The sequence below is a fragment of the Vombatus ursinus genome, unplaced genomic scaffold, assembly GCF_900497805.2.
Source record: "Vombatus ursinus unplaced genomic scaffold, bare-nosed wombat genome assembly UNPS02014818.1, whole genome shotgun sequence".
Classification (NCBI taxonomy): Eukaryota; Metazoa; Chordata; class Mammalia; order Diprotodontia; family Vombatidae; genus Vombatus; species Vombatus ursinus.
Genome location: NW_020954596.1, coordinates 135,838 through 153,898, shown reverse-complemented (window position 1 = coordinate 153,898; position 18,061 = coordinate 135,838). Strand labels below are relative to the sequence as shown.

Here is an 18,061-nt window from a genome sequence, read left to right as displayed (position 1 = left end):
TACTATGAGAAATGGTGAAGGACATGGTTTCAGAGAAATCTGGAGAGATTTGCATGCACTAGTGCAGAATGAAGTGAGCAGGACCAGGATAATAATTTATACAATGACAACATTGTTGTAAAGACAAACAACTTTGATAGACCCAAGAACACTGATCAGCATAATGACCAATCTTGATTCTAAAGGACTCATGGTGAAACAGGCTAGCCACCTCCTGAAAGAGAAGATAGGGACTCAAAGGGAAGATGAATGTTTTTTAACACAGCCAATTCAGAAATTTGTTTTGCTTGACTACATGTTTGTAACAGGGACTTTGTTTTCATTCTCAATTTGTGTAGTGAATTGGGGGAAGAAGGTTAATTTTTTTAAAAATCAAATTTAATTTTTTTAAACCCTCCCCACTGGAAAAATCCATTTACCCTTGAAGATCAGTACCTCCTCTGCAATTTACATTCTTAGAGAATTTCCCAGAGCACTGAGTGGTTAAGTGAGGTGTTCTTTTCACACAGTCAGTATATGTCAGAGATAGAACTTGAACCCAGGTATTCTTTCCTTTTAGACTGCCTTGCTATCCACTATACCAGAAGTTCCTAATGTGGGGTCTATGGATTTAGGGATTTTTTATATTTTAATAATTATATTTCCATATAATTAGTTTCATTTGTAATTCTATTGTTTCCCCCTCCCCCAAAAGAAAGGGTCCATAGACTTCACTAGACTAACAAAGAGGTGATACCATGATATCAAAATAAATAAATAAATAATGGCAAAAAAGCTCTACATTACATTATGCTGCATCTCTTATTATTAGCTTTATCATCTGAAATTACCTAGCATTGATTGGCATGGCGTAGTGAGAAACTAATTCAATTTTTCCCGATCAGTGAATTGTGGACTTGTTCTCCATTCCAGACACAAAATATTAATTCCCTGGAGCCTTTAACTTGCTAATGAATCCTTGTTTGAAACCTGGTAAGTCAGCCCAGCACCAACAGCCTTACCAGTGAAATTTACCACCCCCTCCTCTGAAGAAGCTTGCCCAGCTTTTCATCAAGGATATCTACTATAAGCAAGCCGTCTGATTTGAAGGCCCCTGGATGCAATGTTTATACAGCTTTGAAATAACAGAACCAAAAACAAACATATTGGAAGTTTAAAGTAAAAATAATACAAATCCACAAGAAAACTCTTTATTGAAATTATGCACATGCACACACGAAGTACAGCTGCAAAGATACTCAACCTCTGAGCATATAGACAAATGCGATCAACCTTTCATGAATGTGCACACTTGGAAACCCTCCAAGGGAAGAAAATAAGGAGGAAATGCTCCCAATTCTCAGTGAGCCATCCCCAAGGATCATGTTTTTCACAGACCAGCCCTGGCTGTCTCTTCATAGGGTATAGCAGTCAAAATCTTTTCCACAAGCGTTTTTAGTCAGTCAGCTAATTCAATCCCTAAAAAGATAAAATAAAATAAAATAAAACAAAATAAAATAAAATAAATAAAAAATTTAAAAGGAGGCAAGAACAAATAAAGAAATATTCAGAGAGGCCACATCATACAGCAAAGAGAGTACTGGACTTGGAATCAGGAAAATCTGGGTACAAATCCCATCCCTGATACTTTGTGGTCATGTGAAAATCAGCACCTAACTTAACCTCCCTGAGTCTGTTTAAAGAGGTCTCTTCCACCCCTAAAAATCTATTAACCTTTCATCCATTCAACAAACATTGATGAAGCCCTTGCAGTATGAAGAACAGTATAGGAGAGATACAAAGTAGAAGTCAAGTGGAGATCAATCTCTAACTTCATGGAACTTACCACCCTAGTAGGATGTTAAGCATCATACAAAGATAACTATAATTCCTAGTAATTCATAATAAGTGCATGAGAAATGAGTAAAATTGGTGACTATGTGAGATAGTAAGGGGAAAGTCATTACCAACAGGGGATGATCAGGAAAGACTTCCTGGGGGAAGTGCCATTTTGTTTAATTTTTAAAGGAATTCAACAGGTGAAAGAAGGCATTTCTTTCTCTTGGCATCCTTTAAGTCCCAACTAAAATCCTGCCTTCTACAGGAAGCCTTTCCCAATGTCTCTTAATTCTAGTGTGCTATACAATGCTTAATGAGGGACCAGGGGGCCTATTGCTCTAACTTCATAATGACTCACCATGCCAGGTTTCCTGGTTCCTGCATGGCAACACAAACTCTATGCTCTAAAATCATAGAATTAGAGTTCTAAGAGAACAAAGAGTCCAATTTCCTGATTTTTACAGATTAGGAAACTGAAGCTCAGAGAAATTAAGTAGTTTTCCCATGGCAACAGAGCTAGTGAGTTTTAGGCATGAGATTTGAAACCAGATCCTCCTGGCTCCAAGAGCAACACATTAGCCATCACACTATGCTATTCATTCCCCTCTTGTCAGGTGTGCTCATGTGATGAGGTGAAGGCTTATTGTGATGCACAGAGTTCCACCAGTGAATGCTATTCTTATGTTATCAAGGCAGATAATTGATACATCCCCAAAATATCTCCCAGGCAGAGGCTTGAGAAATACCCATATGTGACCTGGAATAGGGATCACTACAATGCTGAATGCATCATATTATCATAGGCCAATTTGACCAAAGACAGGTACAGTACCTAATTCCACTACATAAATATGGTATAGTATCAAAGACTTTGGTTTCTTGGTTAAGTCTTTCAAATTAATTAGTAACCTGTGAATATAGTATACTGCTGTAAAGATCAGTTGAGTTCCTAATCTTCTATGGAATATCCTTTAAATTTTCCCCATAAATGCTGGCCCTCTAACACTATCTTTGCCAAAGGTCTATGTAATTTAACTAGATAAATGGATAGACAGATGGATGCCCAAATAGACATAGATATGTGCTGTACCTATATCAATATATCTATAGAAATAGTCCACAGAAGACATTTTCATATAACTTAAGGATTGTTGCAGCTCTGTTATAAAACCTAGCCCTACTCAGAACCAAGTCTATGATGTAGATGGCTAAGAATATAGATGGTTTCTGGATTCAAATCCACCTCTTCCTTTATAATTCTTTTCATATGTACTGTCCCAATGTTTATAATTATACATCTACCTCCACACACAAGCTACCTGAAATCTGTTCTGGTTCTAGTTCCCAGTAAAATTTCATCAGGTTTTATAAAATTCAGGTCAAGGGTTCCTAATAAATAACACTAATCAATATTTGCAGTCCCAAGGAGCCCCCCAGGTTTTCTTTGTGGGCCAGGCCAGATAATCCCTTATGGTCTAGATATATTCTCAATCCATTTTAGTCTATCTAGCCTTAAAATATATCCAAGTAATATTACCAGAAACTAATAGAAGGAATGTCTCTCCAAAGAAGAAAAAGTGACCCATCACAGATGACATATCACCTATGGAGTAACCTTATTTTCTGTTTATGGTATGAAAATTCAAAAGTAAATCAAGAAAGTCAAGACAAATTGATTCAGAAAGTCAGTGAGGACATCATTAATAAAATGCTTATATATTTCCAGGGCATTGGCCAACCTAGAAAACTGAAAGTAGTATCCATAGTGTACAATCTAGAGTGGAAGCTTATCTCACATTCATCTCTAACCCTAATTCTCACAAGATCACATTCCCCCAGTTAATCCATTTTATAAATATGGCCCCCCAATTTGGCTAAATCATTGGTTATCTTGCATCTGTCATTCCTCACACCTGGCTTCCACCATCTTTCTTAGAGACAGAGAATAAGATTGTCCCTTCCTGAGATAGAAGTGATCAGATAAATGCCTTCTTCACACTTTCCTAGATGAATATACACAGTTCTCATTGGTCTTGATAATTTAGTGCGTAACTCCACTGGCGGGATAAGAAAGTCCCACAGATGAAATATCTCCCTACTCTCAGTGCAGTAGAGCCTCTAAACATTACATAAATCCTGATCCCTTGATGATATTTGAGATCCTTGGTCCTTCATTGTTTCTATTAGTCCTGGGAAACTCTAGCAGTACATTTAAATCAAACTGAGAGGGTCCCTATTTGAGAAATCACATTAACCCATGCCCCATTCCATATGGAGACAGTTGTCCTACCAGGTCAAACAGCCCTTTGTCCAACCTGTCACACTGAGTACTCCCAATACATCCTTCTGTATTCCCCACTGTCCTCTTGGTATTGCTTGACAAGGGAAGGAAATTGCTTCATACCACTCTCAAAAGGTGCTACCTTCCAGTCACCACATATTCAGGTCTTTCGATGGAAAGGCAGTTTCTATTTGCCTACCATTTTCCTAGAAATATGAATCCTTGATGTTCCAAAGTCTATCAGAAACCTTCCATTTTCCAGTTTTCCCATCCCCCATACTCTAAAGCATCTCCACTGTGAGGGTGAGCATAAAATAGAGTTTTTTCTGCCTTTCCAAGTTTCTCTCCCCAGGATCTGAACTGGGATTCCTACCTCATCCTTTGCTGGTTCTATTCCCTGTCATATTTGTTCTGACTTCTAATCTCTTTGTCAAAATGACATCTTCCATCTATTTCTCTAATCTGTCACTGGGTTGTATTGTTGTATCAATTAGCCTAGCTAAATGCTGTGGTTTCATATGCTCTGCTAATCAGTCTTTGAGATCTTCACTTGAACAGCTCCTAAATCATAATCAGCACTGGGTCCTCTCAGCCAAAAACAGCTTGTAGCTGACAAGTGAAAACATGTGTCTATGTTTTCAATTAATGGCCTTTAAATCTATCTCATCTATCATCCTCTGGATGTACCCAAAGAAAGAAGAAATTTAGACTGGTCATTCCACAACAAGAAATTTCCCTTTATCTATTATCATCAAAACCCGGTCTTAATCATGGACATTCTTTCCAAACACACACACACACACACACACACACACACACACACACACACGCTATTTGTATTAGATTAGTGGAAAACCTGAATGGTTACATCTTAAAGACCAATTTATACTGGCCATAAAAAGCCAATTATTTCATCCATGCCTGAAAAAATGGGGGAAGAAACTATAGCAGAGATATCATCTCACACCTATCAGATTGGTTCAAATGTTAAAGGGGAAAATGACAAATGTTGGAGGGGATGTAGAAAAATTGGGACATTAATACACTGTTGGTGGAACTGTGAACTGATCCAACCCTTTTGGAGAGCAATCTGAAATTATGCCCAAGGAGTTAAAAAATTGTGTATACCCTTTGACCCTGCAATACCACTTTTAGGTCTGTTTCCCAAAGAGATCAAAGAAAAAGGAAAGGACCTGTATGTACAAAAATATTTCTATCAGCTCTCTGTGGTGACAAAAAAAATGGAAATTGAGGGAATGCTACTCAGTTTGGGAATAGATAGCAAGTTGTGGTCTATGATTGTGATGGAATACTACTGAGCTCTAAGAAATGATGAGCTGGTTGAATTTAGAAAAACATGGAAAGACTTGTATGAAATAATAAAAAGTAAACTATGCAGAACCAAGAAAACACCGTATACAGTAACAGCAATATTGTTCGAAGAATAATTGTGAACAACCAAGTTATTCTGAGTACTATAAATACTCAGATCAACTATAAAGGACCTATAAAGGAAGATACTATCCACCTCCAGAGAAAGAACTGATAAATAGAAGTACACATAGTATGGTTTTACATATATTTAAAAACCTGCATCAAATGGTGGCCTTCTTTAGTGGGGAAGGAGGGAGGGAAACAATTCAGAACAAAAAGAAAGGAAGGAAGGAAAAAAGAAAGAAAGAAAAGAAAAGAAAAGAAGGAAATCACAGCAAGATCTGTTGGGAGAGAAGCCATTGGTATTGATAGGAGAGAAAATCCAGTAAGAAATAGCTCCCTACAAAAGCCATTCCTGCTACACTACCACATTACCACATAGGTGGTGGCTCCTACTTGAAACTCTCATATTTGCTCTCTCACCATATTTACCACTTCTAAATACCCCATATATCACCACTAGACAAGGAGAAGATGGCTTCATTAGAGTTTGTTAAGTTGTTACTCTGCTAACGACAGCTGGGCACTGGTTCTGGGAGTTACTGAGCCGATTTACAGAGGCTCAGACGTACAACTCCTAGGCCAAATCTGGAAGAAACATCACCATCACTAAATATTCCTTTAATGTCTTTTCTGTCCTGAATCTGGTGTAGCACAAGACCTGATTGGCGCAACACACCTGGGGAAGCAGGAATGCTGCACAACCTCCTACTTGCTCCAGAGGGTCAGTGGCAAAGGTCACACAAAGCAGACACAGCAGGAGATAGGATGGAGCCCCAGAATCTGCAACTGAGTCACATTCTAGCTTCCCAGAGGTTATTTGACTTTTTACTTCTGCACTTTCCTGTGCACTAAGCTGTGAATTTCACAAAAGTAAGCCAGTGTTAAATTATACTCTAGTACTGAAGGCAAAACAAACCTAGCCTAAATGCATGACTCTTCCCAAGCACGTTTGGAGCCTCCAGAACTCACCACTGTTGTGTGACCCTGGCTGTGCTCCTCAACCACCCTATGTATTGCTAATAAAATTAAGGAATGAAAGGGCCCTAAAAGTGCATATTTTGCCTGCAACAAGATGTTTTCTGTGCCTGGGAGTCAATATGTACTATGTTGATCAAAGACATAGGCTGTTTAGGTAAGCTTTCAATCTGCTGTTCAGGGGCTAACTAGGGGTTGAAATTAGTGCCTTCTTTTTTGGTCGAGAATCTGGATGGTGCCAATCTAAGGAATAGGAATGGTTTCCTCTTCATACATACCAGTATCATTAAGATGCTGTTTGATCCAGTCAGTGAAGACAGTGACACTGGTGTAGACACCTGGATAGTTAATCCTTCCACAGCCAAAGCCCCAGCTGGTTATCCCAAAAAGGGCATAAAGACCTGAATCTTCAAGGGAACAAACTAAGGGACCACCTGAGTCACCCTAGGCATATGAAAGAAAAAAATGTTTAAATAACAAAAGTGGGTAGCTTCTGGAATTAAAATGCCAGAGGTTATCCTATATATCTTACTATATATCCTTATATTATTGCAGGCCCTTGTGGTCCTATCTCAATTCCTTGTTCAGAATTCTCAGCCTAAAAAAGTACAGGAAGACCATCTCCTTTCTTCTCACTCTGCCCCACACCTTACACCCTGAAATGGAAATTTTCTAAGAGTTCTCTATACCCTCAAGGGAAAATTCTTTGGAAAGAACTCAGCTATCCCAAAGTAATAAACAGATGGATTGGGTGTGTAGCTTGGGAACCTAATAAGACATGAGCATGAGCTTACTGAGCAAGAATCCTTATCTCTTTTAGAAGGGAACCCAGCACAAAACATCCTCTGAGATACCCCCACAGAGAGATTTTGATAATACTCCTGACACACATCAGAATCAAGGATGGGAACTTCAAGTTGCTGCAGTTTGTTGGATTTTTCTCCATCTGAAGGCAAAACACATTTTTGGTTAAAGACCAAAAATTTTTACCCCTACCACCTTGGCCTCTATAACTTGGTCCTGATAGAATCTACCCAATGGCCCAGATTGAGCTCATTTCAATTTCCCTTTATTCCCCCCGGTCTTTACACAGCAGCCCTAATCCCCTCCCAGAGGACCAAAATTTACCTTCTCTCACCACGATATCTGCTCCTTACTACTTCTCAGTCCTTTGTCCAGTCTGCTCTGCAAGACTCTTCTGCCTAGCCAACCTAAGTCTTCCCCATTTCCCTGTTCAGCACTCATTATGACTGATATCTCTCCCACCTCCATATGTTACTGTTTCTAGTTCTCCACTTTATCAGACTCCAAGAGCTCCATTCAACATTCTGGGAAGGGACATTCAAAAACATGTCAAGGGCCAGAAGAAATTGGGGGTTTCATGCCATAAGGTTGAAGCACAACTCCATACATAGTTATTTTAGGAAAATTAGAGTGCAGCTCTGGGTTCTAAGGGCAATAGTTTAAAGGAAAAGAGATTATCCTTGCCCGCAAATTACCTCAGTTGGAGACAAAACACTGGACTAAACAGAGACAATATGGTCTGGCTTGGTGTAGCCACTCTCACATTGTTGTGCCCCAGGCAGAAGCAGAGCAGGAAGGTGAATTTATGACTGTATGTGATTCACAGTAGCATGGGCAGAAAAGAATAGCATGGACGTGTTTCATAGAATGGTGAAAGCGGGTGGGCAAGAGCTCCTCCACCTATGAAACTGATCTACATGTGGACAAAAGTAGAAGAAAAGATTCCATACAGACCCGGATGATCAATCCCCCATCCTGTGACCACACACATGCTGGAAGATGGTATCTCTTGACCTTTCTCAGGAAGACACACTGGACGAACATAGTGATTGAACTGAAATGGTTCAGCCACTTGCAACAAAGCGATATCATAGTCCATCGTGGTTCTGTCAAAGGCTGGATGAATCAAAATGTGCTTTATTGATCTTTTCTAGGAAGAAGAAGGAAGTGAAATGAGAAACCCTCCAAAAGACTGGGCCCAGCAACAAGCTAATGCTGACTCAGTACCTAACTGAAGCTCACACATACAAATGTTGAACCAGCATGATCATCCCCACTACTGCAAAACTCTGACTGGCAGAATTTAGCGTGGGTTTGATTTTTTTTGTCTTCATCTTTGTTTTTTTTTTGGTCCATAACTTTGATTCCATCAATGCGTAGAATTGTTGAGAATTCCCTAACAGCATAAATTAACATTTCATCATTGTAGACATAAAGTTGGAAGGAAACTTAGAGATCATTTAGTCCAACCCCACATTTTACAAAGGAAGAAACTGAAGCGCAGAGGTTAACTGATTTTTAGAAAGTCACATAGGTGGTGAGTTTGTGGCGGTGCCAGAATTTAAATACAGGTATGAATCAAGTACTCTGTCTACTCCACTGGTGTAGGAAACTCCCACTTGAGAAAATGTTATTTCCATGCCATTGGAAACGGATGGCCTAGTAATCAAATGACTTCTCGTGGTCACATAGCTATAATGTGTCAAAACCAGTATCTGATTCCAAGGTCAACATTCTAACCACTACACAATACTGTTTCTCATTCCTGCTTCTATCATCACTAATAGACTAGGGACTGGAATTCTGATTTCATGGCTGTAGGAATCTCCCATGCAAGGAAATTCCCTCTACCAATGAAAATTGTCACCTTCTCTGCAAGTGATTTGCCCAGAACCAAACAGTCAGGATGTATCAAGGGCAGAATTTGAACCAGTCTTCCTGGCTCCAACTGTAGCTCTCTGTCCACCATGGTACACTACCCATCATATCTTCGCTAACATGAGAATTAAATGCCTAAAAACTCTTGAATGAAATTAGTAGTACCTCTTAGAGTTCAAAGAGAACATGGAAGAGAAGAAAATAGCAACTAGGTCAAAATAAATTCATAAAAGCTGGGTGGCACCCAGGTGGTATTAGCCTGTGGGTATTTGAGAAACATTCCTTTTCAGGGCTAAGATTTTAGGGACAGAGACACAGGAATCAGAATGCTGTGAAGCCAAGTTTCTGGGAGCTAGGAGCCAAGATATTCTGGAGCCAGTGAGCATGTCCTGTTTATCCATGTAAGTTTGAACACTAAAAACACCCAAAGCTCCTACAGCACTCCCAAATTCCTGAGTGGCAACCTGTTGTGAGTCAGACTGCTTACACTACATCCTGCAATAGCTCTAATGAGCTATTTATGAGGTTTCCTAGAAGACACTGGATTTCTGGGTTGGCTCCTTTCCAGTTCAAAGATCAATGGCAGTCTTCTTTACCATTCTGAGCAATGCAACGACCAGCCATGAAGACTGAACTCTCCCATCACTTTTATATCATGTTTCTGAGCCAGGCTTGTGATCTGTTTCCCATACTCTTTTTTTCCTTTATTTTTCCCTATTACATGTAAAAAACAATTTTGATATTCATCTTTTAAATTTTTGAATTCCATATTCTCTCCCTCTCTACCTCTCTCCCCTTCTGCCTCATTGAAAAGACAAGCAATTTGATATAGATTATACATGTGCAGTCATAAAGAACATAGTTCCATACTAGTCATGTTGTAAAAGAAAGCAGGCCAAAAAAACCAAGAAAAATAAGGAAAAATTTAAAATGTATACTTTGATCTGCATTCAGACTCCCTCAGTTCTTTCTCTGCAAGTAGATAGTACTTTTCATCATAAATGCTTCAGAATTGCCTGGGATCATTCTGTTGCTGAGAATAGCTAAGTCATTCAGTTAAACGTAATACAATATTGCTGTTTATGGGGTACCTAGTTTTGCTTGAACCATGTTCTCCTAGTTCTGTTTGTTTCACTTTGGTCATGTTCACGTAAGTCTTTCCAGGTTTTTCTGAGAGCATGCTGCTTGTCATTTCTTATAACACAACATCATAATCATATAGCACAACTTGTTCAGTCATTCCCCAATTGATGGGCCTTCCCTCAATTTCCAATTCTTTGCGACCACAAAAAGTCATTTTAAATATTTTTGTACGTAGAGGTCCTTTTCCATTTTGTTTTTTATTTCTTTGGGATACAGACCTAGTAGTGATATTGCTGGGTCAAAGAGTATGGATAATTTTACAGTCATTTGGGCACAGTTCCAAATTACTCTCCAGAATAGTTGAATCAGTTTACAATTCTACCAACACTACATTGATGTCTCAATTTTCCCACATCCCCTCTAACATTTGTCATTTTCCTTTTCTTTCATATTAGCCAATCTGATAGGTATGGGGTGGTACCTCAGAATTGTTTTAATTCACATTTCTCTAATCAATAGTGACTTAGAGTACTTTTTCACATGGTTATAGATAGCTTTGATTATTTCATCTGAAAAATTCTGGCTCACCTCTTTTGACCTTTTATCATTTGGGGAATGACTTGTATTCTTATAAATTTGACTCAGCTCTCTAATTATTTGAGAAATGAGGGCCTCATGAGAGAAGCTTACATATTTACGATTATTAACTGTATGTTTATCTTCATCCTATTTTCCCCTGTTTATTCTTCTCTTCCTCTCCTTTCACCCTGTCCATCCTCAAAAGTGTTTTGCTCCTGACTACCACTTTCCTCAATCCACCCTCTTTTCTAGCAGCCCCCTCCTTCTCATTCCCTTACTCTCCTACCTTGCTGTAGGATAGGATAGATTTCTATACCCAATTGAGTGTGTATATTATTCCCTCTTTGAGCCAATTCTGTTGAGACTAAGATTTAAATGCTCCCTCCCCAATCTTCCCCTCCACTGTAAAAGCTCTTTCTTGCTTCTTTTATGTGAAATAATTTACCCCATTTTTACCTCTCCCTTCTCCCTTCTCCACCTACATTCCTCTCTTATCCTTAATTTTGTTTTTTAAGTTAACATCCCACCATATTCAATTTATGCCCTCTATCTATATTTACTCTTTCTAACTGCCCTAATAATGATAAAGTTCTTAGGAGTTACAAGTATCATTTTCCCATATTAAGAATGTAAACAGATTAACCTTACTGAGTCCCTTATGATTTCTTTTTCCTGTTTACCTTTTTTTATTAATTTATTTTGATTTATCAACAATCACTTCCACAAGTTTTTGAGTTTTAAATTTTTCTCCCCTTTCCTTCCCACCTCCCTCACCAAGACAGTGCACAATCTCATATAGGCTATACATAGACATTCCTATTAAACATTTTCATATTAGTAATGTTGTAAGGAAGAATTAGAACCAATAGGAGGAACCACCAGAAAGAGAAAACAAAACAAAACAGAAGAAAAAAATAGCAAATAGTATGCTTCGATATGCATTCAAAGTCCATAGTTCTTTCTTTGGATGTGGATAGCATTTTTCCATCATGAGGCCTTTGGAGACTTCTTAGATCCTTGCATTGCTGAAAAGGGCTAAGTCTGTCAACGTTAGTTATCACACAGCATGGCTGTTACTGTGTACAATGTTCTCCTGGTTCTGCTCACTTTATTCAGCATCAGTCCATACAAGTCTTTCCAGATTTTTCTGAAGTCTGCCTGCTCATCATTGCTTATAGCACAATAGTATTCCATTACATTCATATGACACAACTTGTTCATCCATTCCCCAATTGATGGGCATCCCCTCAATTTCCAATTCTTTGCCACCACAAAAAGAGCTGCTATAAATATTTTTGTACATGTGGGTCCTTTTCCCATTTGTGTGATCTCTTTGGAATACAGCCCTAGAAGTGCTATTGCTGGATCAAAGGGTATGCACATTTTTATAGCCCTTTGGGCATAGTTCCAAATTGCTCTCCAAAATGGTTGGATCATTTCACAACTCCACCAACAATGCATTAGTGTTCCAATTTTCCCACATCTTATCCAACATTTATCATTTTCCTGTTTTGTCATGTTAGCCAATATGATTAGTGTGATGTGGTATCTCAGAGATGTTTTGATTTGTATTTGTTTACCTTTTTATGCTTCTCTTGTGTCTTGTATTTGAAAGTCAAATTTTCTATTCAGCTTTGGTCTTTTCATCAGGAATACCTGAAAGTCCTCTATTTCATTGAATATTCATTTTTCCCCCAAAGGATTATACTGTTTTGCTGGGTAGGTGATTCTTGGTTGTAATCCTAACTCCTTTGCAGCTGAAATATAATATCCCAAGCCTTCTGATCCTTTAATGTAGAAGCTGCTAAATCTTGTGTCATCCTGACTGGTGCTCCATGATATTTGAATTGTTTCTTTCTGGCTGCTTACAGTATTTACTCCTTGACCTGGGAGATCTGGTTTTGGCTATAATATTCCTGGGAATCTTCATTTTGGAATCTCTTTTGGAGGTGATTGATGGATTCTTTCCATTTCTATTTCCCCTCTCGATCTAGAATATCAGGACAGTTTTCCTTGATAATTTCTTGAAAGATGATATCTAGGCTCTTTTTTTGATCATAGCTTTGAGGTACCACAATAATTCTTAAATTATATCTCTTTAGGGCAGGTAGGTGGCACAGTGGATAGAGTACCGGCCTTGGAGTCAGGAGGACCTGAGCTCAAATCCAGTCTCAGACCAGACACTTGACATTTATTAGCTGTGTGACCCTGGGCAAGTCACTTAACCCAAATTGCTTCATTAAAAAAAATTTATCTCTCCTTGATCTCGTCAGTTATTTCCAATGAGATATTTCACATTTTCTTCTATTTTTTTTCATTCTCCTGATTTTGTTTTATTGTTTCTTAATGTCTCATGAAGTTATTAGCTTCCACTTGCCCAATTCTAATTTTTAAGAAATTATTTTCTTTAGTGAGCTTCTGTATCTCCTTTTCCATTTGGCCAATTCTGTTTTTTAAGGAGCTTTTTCTTCAATGAAGTTTTATATGTCTTTTTCCATTTGGCCAATTCTACTTTTTAAGGACTTCTTTTCTTCAGTGGATTTTTGTGCCTCTTTTTACCATTTTGCTCATTCTGTTTTTTAAGGTGTTATTTTCTTCAGTATTTTTTTGTGCTTCCTTTACCAAACTTTTGACTCTTTTCATTACTTTTTTGCATCACTCTCATTTCTTTTCTCAATTTTTCTTCTACCTCTCTTATATGATTTTTTAAATCTTTTTTGAGCCCTCCAAGGAATTCTTTTTAGGCCTGACACCAACTCACATTTTTCTTTGGGTCTTTGGATGTAGCAGTTTTAATTTCATTGGATTTTCTGAGTTTGTGTTTTTATTTTCCCTGTCACTATAGTAACTTTCTATGGTCAAGTTCTTTTTCTTATTGTTTGCTCATTTTTCCAGCCTATTCATTAACTTTTAACTTAATGTAAAAGTTGGGCTCTGCTACCAGGGTAGAGGGGACATTGTCCTAAGTCTCAGGTTTTTTGTGGAGCTCTTTGGGGGTCTCTAAGTTTCCAGTTTTCCAAAGTGGTATGATCTAAGGAGATGCATTTTACTGCTCTCCTGTCCTGTGCTCTGGTGTGTGAGTGACCACCAGCACATTTTTCAGCCCTAGAAATGTGACCAAGGTCTCCACTCCCCTGCAGTCAAAAGCTTTAGTGTGCTGGTGCTTCTCTTCACCCTGGGGCTATAACCCAGATTCACTCATGGGCAATGCATTAGAGTCCTGAACTTAGTGCCAGAAAAGGGAACCCTGCAATCTCCTTCTGACCAGTTGTTTGACCCCCTTACTATCTGTGGGCTGAGAGCTTTGGAAGCCTCTGCTGCTGATCCAGTTGCCCCCAAGGCCTGCTGTTGGCTTGCCAGGGTGTTGCCTGCACTGGACTGCACTCCACTCTCACCCAGATGTGACAGACCTTTCCTGTTGACCTTCTATGTTGTCTTGGGCTGGAAGACACCCCATCCTTTTGTTGGTTTGTCACTCCAGAATTTATTTTGAGGCATTATTTTAAAATTGTTTAGAGGGGAATTTGGGAGAGCTCAAAGGAGTCTCTGACTTTTTTCTAACATCTTGTCTCCACTCCTATTTCCCATAGTCTTTCTCTCTTTTCTTTCTGTTTCTTGGTACTTTTAACACACTGTCCTACATGATATCTCTCACTCATATCCACTTCTTTCTTTTAATATAGCCACCACCCTAGCTCAAGGTCAATATCACTTGTATTTCAGCCTCAATTGATCTTCATTCAAATGTTCTCCATCATGCTTCTCCTTTCTGATCCCTTGATATCTTCACATGAGTATATCTTCTTAATATCCAAGGCTACTCTGTATCTACCCAGCCATATTTACCTCTTCTGTTCCTTTTAAATGGAGCATTCTCTTCCAGAATCATGTTCCCATTATACATTTCACATTCAACTATAACTCAGCAATACTGAAAATGTCCTATTTGTCTACCTTCATTAGGACCTCTAGATCATTTTGGGTTTTCCCCATATTTTATGCTTGTGAATCTCTCTAAAGATATCTGAGTGCATGATTCCTTTATTTAACTTTGTCTCTTGGGAATTTCTGGGCATCTCTACTATTGTTCTTCTTCCTACATTGCAGCTGTCCTTAAACTCAGAAGTTCTAACTCTTATCCATCATGGACTGGGAGTTTGGTGAAGCCTATGGATCCCATCTCAGAATGTTTTTAAATACATAAAATAAAATAACCTGGGATTATAAAGGAAACCAATTATATTGAAATATAGTTATCAAAATATTGTTTAAAAGCAAGTTCATGGAACTTCTAAAAATTAGTTCAAAATTTTAAAATTCCTATTCTATGATATCTAGCTTATGTGTGTGTGTGTAAACATTTTTCTCCCTCCTCCTTCCTTTTCAATTTAAGGGTCTTTTATTAAATTTGTAAAGGCTCCAGGCAAATACATTTTACCAGGCCTCCTTAGTTATACTGAATCTCTGAACAAGAACCTGTCATGCCTATATATTAAATTATGGTCCACAAAACTATACCCCATTCTCAGACACCAATAACCTGCTCACTTCCCAGATCTTATCACTCTCTTTTCATGCTACAGTACTCTGAATGAGCACAATTATAAGGGACCAGTCTCACATAAACCAGCAATAATTGTATTGCTTCTCCCACCTAAATACATTGAACTCATGTCACTGTCTAATGTCTTATCCATGGCATTTGCATTGCACTGCCCCTCTCTTTACCTGGACTCTTCTGGAAGGTTTTTACCCTGGCTTGGTTATTCTCTACAATGTTGGCCTGGGTGGCTGGAAACAGGAGTCATAGTGAGCCCAGGAATATCAGTTCTTGTGAGATTGGGGCCTCCATATAAACTACTAGATACATGAAGTCTGTACTGTCCTGGAACCCTAGGACCTGTGTATATTCTTCACAACCCTAAGCCCAACTCCTCTCTCACTCTTCCAGATGATCATTAACAATAGATTTTTGGACCTGTTAAGATATCTGCAAATGGGTCAATTCAACAAATATATATTAAATGCCTAGAACATAGAAGACACTTTGCTAGGCCTTGAGAAAGTTAAAAACAAAACAGTTCCTACCCTCAATAAGCTTCCACTCTATTAGAGAGATACAATACATATGCTGAGAAATAAACATAAAGTGGGAAAGAGCACTAACAACTGGTTAGCATCAGCATTCCTCTGTAGGACATCATCCATCATCTGTACTTTGGAAGACCCTAAGGATTCTTTGGGGTACCAAAGGAATCAATTTTAGATATGGAGCCAGTAGATACTAGAAATGATTGCTGGATTGAAATGAATTAAAGAGTAGCCCTGACAGCCAATCTTTCAGATTCTCACTTAACCTCTTTTAAATATATTCATCAATACAGCATCTCCTCAGCCCACACTTCTGATATCCATTGTTACCACAAAGGACACCCCCCCCAACCCTGTCCAATAGACAGAGTTACGATGTTTATGTTACAGTCAAAAATTTCTAAATTCAGTTTTAAATGATTGATAGTTCTCCACCAGGGGACTCCTTTCTTCCATTTGTACAGTCTATAGGTCAGTATATGACAACCTCCCCTAATTTTTCAGTAACAGATCTTCTCCCTCATCCAAACTAGTCCTATACAATTATTCAAAGTTAGTTTTCAAATGCCAATTTGCTCTAGGCTAGGAAGTGTTTTTGATCCTGGCATCCCTCAAACATGTCTGGGAATATGATGGTGGACTCAAATGGTAACTATGTGACTATAGCCAGAAATATTGTACCATTATTGTACTGTATTTTTTCAATCCATTCCCTCTTCTGGGAACAGGGTCAGGACCTGAGAAGACCTATATAGGCTCCATGGTATTAACACTATTTTTCCACATTGGGAGATTAGGGAAGAGGTTTCATCTAGGACAATCTGGTTCACTCAATCCATGAGGTAAGATGAGGGAAGGAGGAGTTAAGGTTGACGCTCAAGGGACTGGCTTCTTACTATGCCCAGTCTACCAACGACTAGTGTTAGGAGAGACTTCAAGAAAATAAATGCATTGATTCTTTGTTGGTGTATCTGTGAATTAGTACAGCTGTTCTGGAAAGCAATTTTTAGAAATGTCCAGAAAAGTCATTATATTGTCATACCCTTTGACCCAGCAATACTAACTAATCCTAAATCCCAGAGAGATCAGAGAAAGAACAAAAGGTCCCATATGTACAAAAATATTTATAACCACTCTCTTTTTTTGTAGTGGCAAAAAACTAGAAACCAAGAGAGCTCCTATCAAATAGAGAATGGCTGAAAAATTATGGTATTTGAAAGTAACAGAAAGTTACTGTATGAAAGTTCTGTATGAAAGAAAGAAGTGGTTGCAGTGAAATCCAGAAAAACTTGTGCAAACAGATGCAGAGTGAAGTGAGAAGAATGAGAACAATTTATACTAAAATAAAATTGCAAGAATGAATTATTTTTAAAGACTTAATATTTTGCCCTACCTGTTGGTTGTTTCGCTCAGTCAGATCATGGACTCCAGCAATTACCATCCACACAGGCACATGTTGCTTCCTAGACAAAAGTGAAGGGAAAATTCTAAGAGGACTTTTAACTATATCTGCTGAAACAGAATGTGATGTCAGAAATAAAAGCCACACTATTCCTTCTGAATCCCATGAGACAATGGCCAGGCTTGTGCATAGTCTAGCCCAGAGGAGTGCCCTGTACACAATCAGAACTTGAATTTTTATAACACCTTAAGGTTTGTTAAGTACTTAGCTCGCAATAATTCTGTTAGCTAATGAGAGTATCATTATCCCCATTTTACATATAAGGAAACTGAAGTTCAGGGTGGTTAAGTGATTCCCCCAAGTTCCCACAGATACAAAATGTCATATTTAAACTGGAACTCAGATATCTCCTACCACCAAGCCCAATATTCATTCTACTATAGGATAGATGCTCAGTGAATATTTCTTGAATGAATAAATCTCAAATCAAAAAGAAAGGAGAAACTGAGAAGAAACAACCCTTCAGGACTTTCCTACTTGTAATATGATAGCTGGTATTTTATAGTTTTTATTTCTAAGGAATTTTTTATTCACTATTCATTCCAACAATAGGTTGGTAATATCCCTTCCACTTTATAAATGGAGGAGACTACTGAGGCACATTGCAATAAGAATGTTATTCTGTGCGTGTGTATTTGTATGTATGTATTTTT

The 18,061-nt window shown here is 38.3% G+C and overlaps 1 protein-coding gene across 1 annotated transcript in view; it reads right to left on the bottom strand.

The window, feature by feature from the left end:
* Positions 1 to 1,208: 1,208 nt before the first annotated feature.
* Positions 1,209 to 18,061, bottom strand: part of LOC114023671 (ovochymase-2-like) — a 51,280-nt gene continuing 34,427 nt past the window's right edge. Inside the window, exons 17-21 of the mRNA XM_027836435.1 lie at positions 17,340 to 17,409; positions 8,270 to 8,465; positions 7,306 to 7,457; positions 6,790 to 6,955; positions 1,209 to 1,458 (exon numbers count right to left, since the gene is read on the bottom strand). Coding sequence (XP_027692236.1) covers positions 1,439 to 1,458; positions 6,790 to 6,955; positions 7,306 to 7,457; positions 8,270 to 8,465; positions 17,340 to 17,409 — 604 coding nt within the window. The 3' untranslated portion in view covers positions 1,209 to 1,438. The remainder of the gene's footprint in view (positions 1,459 to 6,789; positions 6,956 to 7,305; positions 7,458 to 8,269; positions 8,466 to 17,339; positions 17,410 to 18,061) is intronic.